Source organism: Python bivittatus, unplaced genomic scaffold (assembly GCF_059951505.1).
Source record: "Python bivittatus isolate LINGU-HERP-01145 unplaced genomic scaffold, Pbiv_v1 ctg000610_np1212, whole genome shotgun sequence".
Lineage (NCBI taxonomy): Eukaryota > Metazoa > Chordata > Lepidosauria > Squamata > Pythonidae > Python > Python bivittatus.
The window spans coordinates 56,427,234-56,438,226 of record NW_028277088.1 but is presented as its reverse complement, the minus strand read 5'-3'; the positions used below and the strand labels follow the sequence as shown (position 1 = coordinate 56,438,226).

The 10,993-nt window shown below is 38.4% G+C and overlaps 1 protein-coding gene across 1 annotated transcript; it reads right to left on the bottom strand.

Moving 5' to 3' along the window:
• Positions 1–1,739: 1,739 nt before the first annotated feature.
• Positions 1,740–9,904, bottom strand: IGFBP1 (insulin like growth factor binding protein 1). The gene is made up of 4 exons (XM_007443407.3): positions 9,498–9,904; positions 6,127–6,305; positions 4,435–4,563; positions 1,740–3,148 (listed from the first exon to the last, which is right to left on the bottom strand). The coding sequence occupies exons 1-4, from the start codon at positions 9,838–9,840 to the stop codon at positions 3,017–3,019; spliced, it is 783 nt and encodes a 260-aa protein (XP_007443469.2). The 5' UTR covers positions 9,841–9,904; the 3' UTR covers positions 1,740–3,016.
• Positions 9,905–10,993: the final 1,089 nt, after the last annotated feature.

Below are 10,993 nucleotides of genomic sequence, written 5' to 3'. Positions count from 1 at the left end.
TTCTTTACTATATATCTCGGTTTTATACCTTATTCAAACGCTTGCATAGTTTTAAGTCCACCCTTTTCATTCAATATCCCAAAATATCTAGCTGTTTATTCCTTTTTCTATATTATTGGATAAGAGAAAGCAATAATAAATGTCCTTTCAAACATTCTGCTTTTTGAAGCTTCTGTCAGTTCCATCATTGTTGTATTCCCCTCGTTTTTTCTTTAGGCATCTGGAGTAGTTTCTTTCAATATTGTTTTACTTCTTCTTTTTAAGTATTCTCTTCCATTATAATCTTGTATAATCTTTTTCTCACCCTCATTACCAAGAACAAGTCTGTCCCTCTTCATTTATCAATTGATTAACCCTTTTTGATTCTCAATTTATAAGCCTCAAAATAGTTCTGTTTAGTGTTTCTGATTTCTTGTGCTATTTCTTCCTTTTCCATTAATCCCGTTTTATGTTTAATTAAGTCCATTTTAGCTTTGATGTCTTTTTTTTTTTTCTTGCGGGAATTTCTGCAGCTCTTCTTCCAGTTTTTTATAGTCATCCTCGATAGTTTAAAAACCTTTTTCTGCATTGTGTTTCTCGTATAGTCAATTATCAAACCCCTTGTATAGACCTTCATTAAGTCAAAGGATTCTTTATCTTTGTTCTTGCCAAGAGAAAGAAAAAAAAAAGAGAAAAAAAAAAAAAGAAGAGGAGGGGAAAGGCTAGGTCTCTTTAAAAATCCAACTGGGGGGGGGGGGGAATAGAGAGCAAAGCAAAGCTTCTACCAGAAAGAAGAGCTACTGCCACTAAACAAGGCTCTTGTGACTAACTCAGACTTTCCATCTTGAATATTTTCAAAATCGCTTTCAACTCCGCTTTCTTATTTATAGTTATTTGGATGGCACCTGCATAAACATGCACATCCCACTATCTTTTTAGAAAGCCCAAAGTCCTTGAGTATACCTCACAATGAAAAGAAAAGAAAAAAAAAACCACTATATCAAGCCTCTAGATGGCAGTGCAACTTTCTTTCATTTACTTTCTCTTAACTCCACTTTCCCCATTTCCAAAACAAAAAATATAGGTTTCTTATAGCAATAAAAAAATTCTTAATCAAAAAAGAAGCTTGAGATAAAAGATTATTGAGTATTGAAAAGAAAAAGCCAGTCCAGTTAAAAATATATTTTTTTTAAAGAAAAACATCTTGCCAATTCCACTAAAAAGGGAAAGTTAAGAAACAAAGATTTTTTCCCCCTTTTTTTTTTATAAGGTTCAATCTCACCGCTTAATCTACTTTTCTTCACTTTTAAAAATCTCTTTAAGTTACTTAAGGTGTTCTCTAAGAATAGTTGAATAGTAAAGGTCCATCTCACCCGGTTGACACCCCTCTCCTTCTTCTTCCTTTGGAGCTGTCCCGGCTTTCGCAGTCATTAAATGGCTGCCTCTCCTCCGCCGGCTTCAAGAGCTTCTCCTGGGATCAATCTGGGACTTGCGGTGTCCCTGAGATCTGCAGGACGCGCCCTTTGCAATCACCGTCTCTACGGGATGGCTTAGGTCCATCGGGACCATCCGGTGGGGGAGATATCGGCTGCGATCCTGGGAGCCCAGGATTGCCCGCCATATCGCCGCAACGCCAGCTCTGCCCTCCGATGTGACCAAACTTTTCTAGTTACTTTTTTTAAAGTAATAACTCATAGTGAAACAATTCTGCAGAACCAACTCTGGATCAGGGCCAACCAATAAGTTGAACACAAAAGGGATAGGGTTCAAAGAAAATTGTTTAATAAATGTTTAAATAACATGACAAAGCTAACTTATGAACATTTACATCCATCAAATGCTGTACATTAGAGTTTCTTAATTTTAGTTTGTTTATACAGTGTAAAGGAAGTACTGTACATGTATTAGGAACACAGAAGCAAGTTTCCTTTTAAGGTGCCTTTGATGTTTTTGAAGGATACTTCCTTAATGACATTACTCAGAGCAAGAACTCCTTGACGATGAAATGAGAAGTAATATGAACTAAAGCAGCGACATAATGCACACACACACTTAAATAAATGCTTGAACTATCTTCTGTGTCATCCTTCTATGTTATGTTTCCAAATGATATAAATACATAATACAAAATTCCATAGTTTTATGTTCTTAATGATATATTGTGCTCTTTGAAAACAGAACAGTGCATATTCTCAGAGAAAATATTAAAATATTTTCATATAAAGGTTTGAAGTGTTGAAGAATACAGATATATAAGTTAACATACAAACAAATGAAATAAAAATACATGTTGAATAAATAATTCAATAATCTTTTGAACTTCATATTGTGTAGTCCACAACCCCCCCCCCCCTTATTTTCTTATGGGTACTTCTATTGCTTAACTTTCAGGAATACTATAAGATACAATGTTAGGATCCCCCACCCCCTGCCACTAATGCTGACTGCAGTGCTATAATATCTAAGATACCTATTTCTCCCACTCACAAAAAGACTGGATGAATGGATACAGAATGCCCTACTTTCAAGAAAGAAGCATATTTCCAGCCCATTACATCTAAAAAAGATGAAAAAATGAGCTAGAATGCACCTTAAAAATGTCTCTATCAGTGTTTCTCAGCTTTGCATGCTGGCTGGGGAATTCTGGGAGTTGAAGTCCACATATCTTAAAGTTGCCAAGGTTGAGAAACACTGGTCTATACTGTATGTAGGTTTCTTATTTGAAACTAGCAAATTTGCTGAAATTCTTGTGTTATAACCTTAACCTTCCTTCTAATAAATACTATTAATCAGAATTTCTAGGTTCTTGTTCTTTGGATCAACTGTTTCCAGTCTAGATTATAAAGCAGGAAATCTGACAGTATATTTGAATGGAGTACACCCAGTTGGGATCACTGGGACATCACAAAAAACATGCATAAAATCAGACTGGTTGTCTAACCACATGCTTAAAGCTCTGTTGACCAAGGTCTCTTTGGCCCTAGAAGGCACTTGGCTTGCAAAAAATACAATATCTATTTGTTCAACATTTCTCGCATTATTCATGTGAGCTAATAAATTGTTCACATTCAGGGTTGTCTGTCATTTCAGGAGACCCAAGAATCCTCTTCCCACTCTTTGGATACACACACCAGCAACTTGCAGGATTTCCATCAAGTGAAGTTTCACACTAAGGGGATTATTAAAAGCACATCAGAAAAAAAGTAAATATAGTTCACAACTTTAGTAGGAACTAGTTTAAATATTACAGAACAATTTTTCTCCAGTTCCTATTCATGTAGAATTTACTGTCATTTTTATATTATATATAGTTTGATCCTTTTCATCTCTATTGTACTTAATTAAAACTGTTCCCAAACTGACATTGAGAATAAGTTGACTTTGTTTGTCTAGTCTCTAAAAAGGATAATTGATTTGCTTTGTTGTTATTTCTTTGCTGAATCAATGTAAGGAAACTTACACAAAAAGTTGGAAATAAGAAAGGCATTTGGTGTAAAGAAGGAAAATGAAGATGGTATGTTGACTTTACAATAGATATTCCACTAAGTAATAAAGATGAGATAATTCATAAAGTCTCATACATAGTTACTCAGAATAAGTACTGAATTTTAAGTAGGCATGTGTGTGTGTGTGTGGGGGGGGGATAAAGGATATAATTATCAAGCAAATCTATTTAAAGACTTCTTAGCTGAATAATCATGAGTTTTAATTGTTCATTTAGATATGTATGAAATTGTGCCACATCTTTATATCAACTTAGTATTATCAAACCACAAATCAGATTGCTTTAAAAATATGTAGGGAAACTTTATAGCTCTGTGAACTTTGTTCCTCCTTCTCCATGGAGAACCAATGCCCCTTGTGGGAGCAGCACCCTCTCTTTGAACACCTGATATATACACACTGCATATTGAAGAATGTGTTCGTATGGATCTACAGATATAGGCCTGAACATAATTCACATAACAATTTTCATTAACAGCAACTATGTTTCTAGGACCCTTGGAGACATATTTCTGTAAACACTGAATCTGGGCACATGGCTGACATGCAATATGTCATGATACCCTTCTTACCTTTACCCAGACATTTAACGTAGAGCTTATGGGCAACCTTGTTCTAAAGGGGCTTCTCAATTTCATTCAGATCTCTTCTCTCAAAATATACAACTGAAACTGTTCTCTCAGGACAGAAAATTTGCTCTCAGGTTTTTTCTTACTAAAGTCAGTGGATGCAGCCTATCTAAAGTCTACTTGCTACTTTTCATTATACATGTCTAAGACATTTAGAAGGAAGCAAGATTTTCATTTCTGAGTAAACATGTGTGGGATTGAGAGGTTTAATTTCTATCGTTCTCCAAAGTTTCTGTGCAGTTTTCATTCAATGTATAGGACAATGAACCACATCATCCTTCATTAGCTTGGAAATAATCATTCCCATTCCCCCCAAAATTACCTGCTTACTATGATAAAATCCATTTTTATTACAGTTGGGCAAATAGAATCTGTATAACTGCCCTCCAGTTCTTTGTTGAGCTTTTGCCAATTTATCTAGTGCCCTGTAGAGTTCTTTTTGACATGGTCCCTGAAAGAAAAGTAGATGAAGATCAACACAGTGAAGCATCATCATCATCATCATCAACATCATCATCATCATCATCAAAACATAATGTAAATCATTATGTTCTGGTATTCTAATTAACTGCTTCACTTTTAGTCCTTTGGTGCCATCAAGTGGTTACTCATATCTGCAAACATTCCTTACAGTCATCAATTTTCAGAGGCGTTGTTATATTTGTTCCTAGCAACAAAAGGGCTTCTGGCACCTGCAGATTATGGCATACACTTTTGGGAATAGCATACTGCCTGAGACAGTAATACTTTCTATTACACCCATGATTAAGGATAATGGTTAGAAAACAGAAAGAAGGAAATTAAATGTTGGAGGTATGGAACAGTGATAATTACTTATCATCCATTGTATTAAGCTATCAGGTGCTTTGCTTGTTCATGGCTTAAGGGGCTATGAACTTAGATACTGTAGCAGGGTAGTCTTTTCAAACATAGTAAAACAGCACAAATTATCTGTTAATAGAATGAATTAACAATGGCTGTTAGACAATTGAAATGTTTACAAGTGCACAGTAATAGAATGAGAATTCAGAGGCCTCCCAGGCTAAAGCGCCCGGTGCTGAAAACATCTGCCCCAAAAGACATGCATGAAGGTGTGCTGTGCTTTGGATTTGAAGGCAAAAAGGTACTTTGAAGCACACGCAAGCACAAACACAACCCTTGGCTGCAGTCCTTAAAGCAGCTGGGCCGTTTTCCAGGATCACACATCAGTTAATACCTGATCCCTAGAAAAGATGCATTTGGCTTTAGGAGTTGCAGACAGGGTGTAAATTTTACCTTTTTGCCTTCAAAGCTGAACTGCTATATTATGCATCCAAGAAGCTGATGAAGCAATTGATGTCTTGTGTCACAGCAGACCCCTGTGTCTCTAATGAAAAAGATGGCTCTACCAGCATCTCCAGTTACAAACTTTACCCTTTGAAGGAAATGCCATGCTTTTCAAAACAAATTGAACCCCATTCTTCAGACAATCCCCTAATAAGAAACTCTGCAGTGTCTGGTTTGAATGTCTTTCTTCTTTTTATTCCTTTTTCCTCCAGTTAAGTACCGGATGAACACTTCCAGTACCTTACTTAGATGAGAAAGTGAATAAAGTGTCATCAGCATTCTGATGCTACTTCACTCTAAACCTCCCTTTTGGCAATACTAGTGTGCAAACGTTCCAAGACTGAAATGTTCTGAGCTCAGAACAGCTATTTTAAGTGTTCTGAGTACAGAACAAATTACCCCATATTGCAGAGAGAACAGTAATATAGGTCAGGCTGTAAAACTGATTTGCCCAAGTTAATGCACTGAGCAACCACTGAAGTATGGTACTGTATTCACAGTACATCTGGAAACTAGACATTGTAATCTCCCCCCACCCCAAAACTGGAGGGTTAGGCCAGATTACTTAGACAACATTGGTTGCCTCTAATTTAGGATTAATCAATATTTATTAATGATCTGTGCCACTCCCACAGAATGTGCAGATCTGAGGTTGCTTGAAATTGTTGTGTGAGCAGGGGGTGCTCACCTGTTCCTTCCACTTCTTAAGTTCAGCAACTTTCTTTGCTTTCAGGCTTTCATAGACACTATTAGCATTCCATGGGACAGACTTATCTTGCCCAGCTGGAAACATCACCTCATAGTTGAGCAGGTGATCTGCTGTTATTTCACCGCCTTCAGTGGGCATATCTTCTGGTTCCACAGATTCTAAGAGGAGGAATCAGGACAATAATGTATTGTATGATAGAGTTCAGTTAGAACACATGTTTACTGGAAATGAGTGGAGGTTGTGGAATAGCAAAGTTATGATGGGCCATCAGGACCTATCATCTCTGTGTGTTCACGAATGCCACAGATCTGGGGAAATATAGCAATTACATTCAACAACAACAACAACAATAATTTAAACTTGTATGCCGCCCAATTCTTAATGACTCTGGGTGGCTCACAACAACTAAAGAAATTACAATAAAATCAATAAAATAGATTCCCAACAAAGTGCCTGCAGGCACCAGGATGGATGCAAACATCTCCACTGGTGACTGGCAGTCCCCCTTATTTCCCAGACTTTAATTTTATTGTAATTTTAAGAGATTCTTTTCATTTAAAAAAATAAGCAAATGAGAAACTGGTATGCAGCATAACTTTCCAGCATTTTCAGGAATGCCTTTGACTCCCACTTGGGCCCCACTGATATTCATAGAAAATCAATACAGGAGAGACTGTAGCCCAGTGGCTGATTTGAAAGTGTTCCCATCTACTCAGTAAAAAAAGTGAAAGGTCAGCTGAGGTGAAAACATCCTAGGAAGAAAAAAGAGGTGGTAGGGAATAATCTCAACAGTTTACTTTTGAGCATTTGGCTATTTTGTGATTGGCTATGCCCACCATGTCAGCCATTTTATCACTGGCAAGCCCATCCCGTGGAAGACATTTTATGAACAGGTCACCACCCTCAACTTATGGGAGCCATTTTGTGAGAACCACCATAACATGCTCTAAAAATTCCAGATGTGCCCATATCTAAAAATGTTGGGGATTTCTAGTCTAAATTAATTTGGCTTTCTCTTTTACACTTTCTTAAAAAATATCTAGCCTTATACTTGTGAAATCAGTGCATTGGCAATGCCTAATATTGCCATTCCAGAAGGTGATGACTATACATTCCTGATGTAGCCAGCCAGTCTATGAAATTTGTGGGAATTGTCCAAGAACATCTGGAGGCCACTAGGATGCAGAAGTCTGGCCTACCTAGTGAAGTCTCAGATGCCAGAAGATTTCCTGTATACATTTCCAACAGCTAGAAGTCAAGTGTTTTACACAGATACTATAAAACATTTCCCCTTATGGCTATCTGAAATCAGAATAATCTAGATTAAAATTAATAATACATTCAGCCTAGAGGCTTAAGCAAAAACTAGAGAGTTCCTGAATTCAGATCCTCAATGCCTTTCAACCAGTTCCTCATCCTAATCTACCTCAAAGCATTGTTGGTGAGGATAAAATGAGAGACTTGTTGCAGGGAGAAACATGTATGCTGGCCCAAATCCCTTTGCAGACAGAGGAATTAAACTTGCGCAGTTAAAGATAATGAAAGGTCTGTACAAGGGATGCAGTTGTAAACTTTGTTTTTTGTTTTTTGTTTTGTCACAGTATGTGGGTTAAGTTGATGCTGAATTGGGTTTATCTGGAGTTCATGCAGGCTGCTGGTTATAAAACCATTTTCAAAACACTACCATCTGACTATTTAACAGAAGGTTCAGCATTTTCTTCAAAAATGCAAATGATGTATGAGAGATGGCTTCTCAGAATGAGACCTGAAGGAAAGTTTCTAGTATCTGCATAAATAGTGCTCCTTTCCTCATCTCAGTTTGTTGCATGCCCCCCTTCACAAATGTCAACAGTTAAATGCCTTAATGAGGGCTGAGAATATAACAGGCATGCAACAGGTTGATCAGGCAGAACAGAGATGGTGGGACTAAATGTACAGTAGCTTCCTCCTGACTGAATAAAGACTTGGTGACAGTTCTGGGCTTCTACTACTGTATTTAATCTGTAAAGTAAAATGGTTGCAACTTTAATACATTTTCAATCACTCTGTAAAAGACCATAATAAGCAAACAGAAGGAAACAGAAGGGTTCCTGGCTGTAATTTGAGGGGAGGGGAAAAGAGATTTTTACGTGGGAACACTAGTAGAATTGTAGGGGTTAATGGGATCCAATGGGCAACTCTGTCAGATCAGTTGTAAGTTATGCAACTGGTCTCTTCATTTATATCTGAAATGATAATATTTTGGCAAATGTTATAGTTCCACAAGACTCTGTGACCCATGGAAATTAGTAGTGAATCCTATTTCTTTAATTATAAATAAAATCAGAATCAACATTAGACAAGACTGGACAAATTAAAGGAAAGCTGCAAGGACCATAGGTACTCAACAAGGATTCTTGGGAATTTAAAACTATTTTAAGTCAGCAAGAAAGCTGACTTTGCTGCCAAGTACACTTTTTGGATTCTGTCTGAATCTTAAAAGGAAAAGACAGTGATATCCAGGTAGGAAAATGTGCCAATGTCTGATTAAAGGGACTGCCAGCATTTGAAATCTTGGCACAATGATGTTCCCCACAGGTGCAGAGACAGTATATATAGGCTTCTTGTCCATGGGTTTCCTCTAGACCAGAAGAAATACTTTCACTGACTTCTGATCATGTACTGTTAGAGCAATAGAAAAAAATAAGATTCATTCATTTAGGAACAATATATAACTGAGAGGGGGGATCAGTGGGTTGGAGCATTTTACAGAAATGCATTCCATTTCTCTTTATTTCAGCAGTACTAAGATGACCTTTTCTTAAAACAAAAACAAAACATGCATGCACAAACACACCCTTGTTTTCCACCCAAAACTTTCAGAAGTTGTCTCTCTCCGCCTTCAGTTGGGAGAGGGATCACACAGCATCCCCCCTTACTGTTCAAGTTTTTTCCCAGCCATGAAATTCAGCCTCATCCCATTCTCTTTCTTGGTCTTCTCAGACTGGGAAACTTTCCTTTAATTTTAGGAGTAATCTTATTATGACAAAGGCCATTGTTTCACTCCTAAAGTCTCTGACCTAGTCCTTCAGTACCAGATACTGGATGCCAAGCTCTGAACTGTGTTTACATACATGGTGTTTTAGTCTATACTTCTCAGTCTTTGCTTTCTAACCCACCCCATCAACTGATCAGGGAGTTATATTATCTCTCAAGTTCAGCCACAGGCCACACTGAAGAGCCATGATGAAACAATGCTTCACCCCTGGCACTTGGTCAATCTAACCAATGTCATTTTCTCAGCCAGTCATCAGCCTCAGCCAGCATTCTGAATAGGAGTAAAAAGAGGTACAGAAAGATGTGTTTCTTACCTGCAGTTTCTATCCTGTCAGCAGCGGGGAGACAATTACCTTGCCCCCGAGTGAGAGCATAAAGGGGTCGGGTTTGTTCTACCTCTACCTGGCAGCTAAGCCCCCGGCTACACCGTGCCGTGTATATTCCGCAAGGCTCCCCCAGCTGAAGGGCACAGGTATGGCAGCAGGTGCAGCCTGGTTGGTGGGCTGTTTCAGGACAGCTGGCAGGCACTGGTGGGCACAGCCTGAGCTTCTCTTCAGTACAAGGGGCACAATGCACTGAGTGGAGAGCAGCGCCCAAGCTGAGGCCAGGCCCAAGAAATAAGAGCAGCAGCTGACAGCCGAGGCCTGGGGAAGGCATGATGCCTTGGGAGGACTGCAAAGAAGAACCTGCTGGGTTTAGAGATGGAGAGGAACACTCCTCAGTTATTCACATGGAGCTAGTCCTGAGTTACCAAGAGTGGGGCATTTATATACTTTCTTGTGAGTCTGTTAATCTTTAACCCCAAGTTAACTATTATCTGAACAGGAGGGACAGAAAAGCAGAATTCAATTGGTGGTTTGTATCCCTTCCCCTTTATTTAATTACTTCTCCCCTTTTATTAAGTGTTGCAATAATTCATCACTATTCCACTCATTCTTAACCTTTTCAGGACAGTATAAACATGTCTATAGAAGAGGGAGGGCCTTTTCATTCTTCCTTATTTTTTCCTTTTTGCATGGGGAGGGAGGGGGACAAAACTTTTTTATTGGAAAAGAAAAGGGGGAGGGGAAAAGTGGGATTTTCCCCACTTTTCCCCCAAAACCTCAGGAGTTGACTTCATACTTGCATGACAAGGGATGTAACAACCTCTTGTTTAATTTTTATCATGTGGTTGGAGGTTATTAGGACAATGACATACCAAGAGAGGCCCCCAAAGGGTCATCAAAGCTCCTTAGATTCAGTAACTCCTGAACACAGCACGTAGGAGCTTATGTCAATAGTGTGTGCTAGCAAGGATTGTTTGGGATAATTTCCTGGGGATGTACTTGTGCTGGAACAGAGCTCAATATGAGCTCCTGATCCACTGGGGAGGGGGTGGGGAATGGGTTGCATACTTATCTAACCACCAGGAAAGGAAGATCCCAATCACTCATCCCTCCATGACAGACACATTAACATCCTCATATTTCAGAATGAATATACAAAACTTGCATCCTAACACACTTACCTTGTGTGTTAGGTAACTATCATCAAGATAGTAAAGCTACAAAAGAGAAAAGGCAAAGACTGTCTGCAAGGACCCAATGCAGTGTGCAAGTAATAAAACATAAAAAGGGGAGGGGAATGGAAAGTGTTACAGCTGTGGAACAGCAGGCAGCATTAATGATTACAAACATGAAAAAACAGCAATCAATCAAAACCTGGCAGCATGAACTATTGGAAGTATTAACATAGCAGTTGCAGCCTTTTTCATTCAATACTGGGATGTTGTACAAGCTGGAATAGGGAGAAAATAATGGTTGGAGCGCTA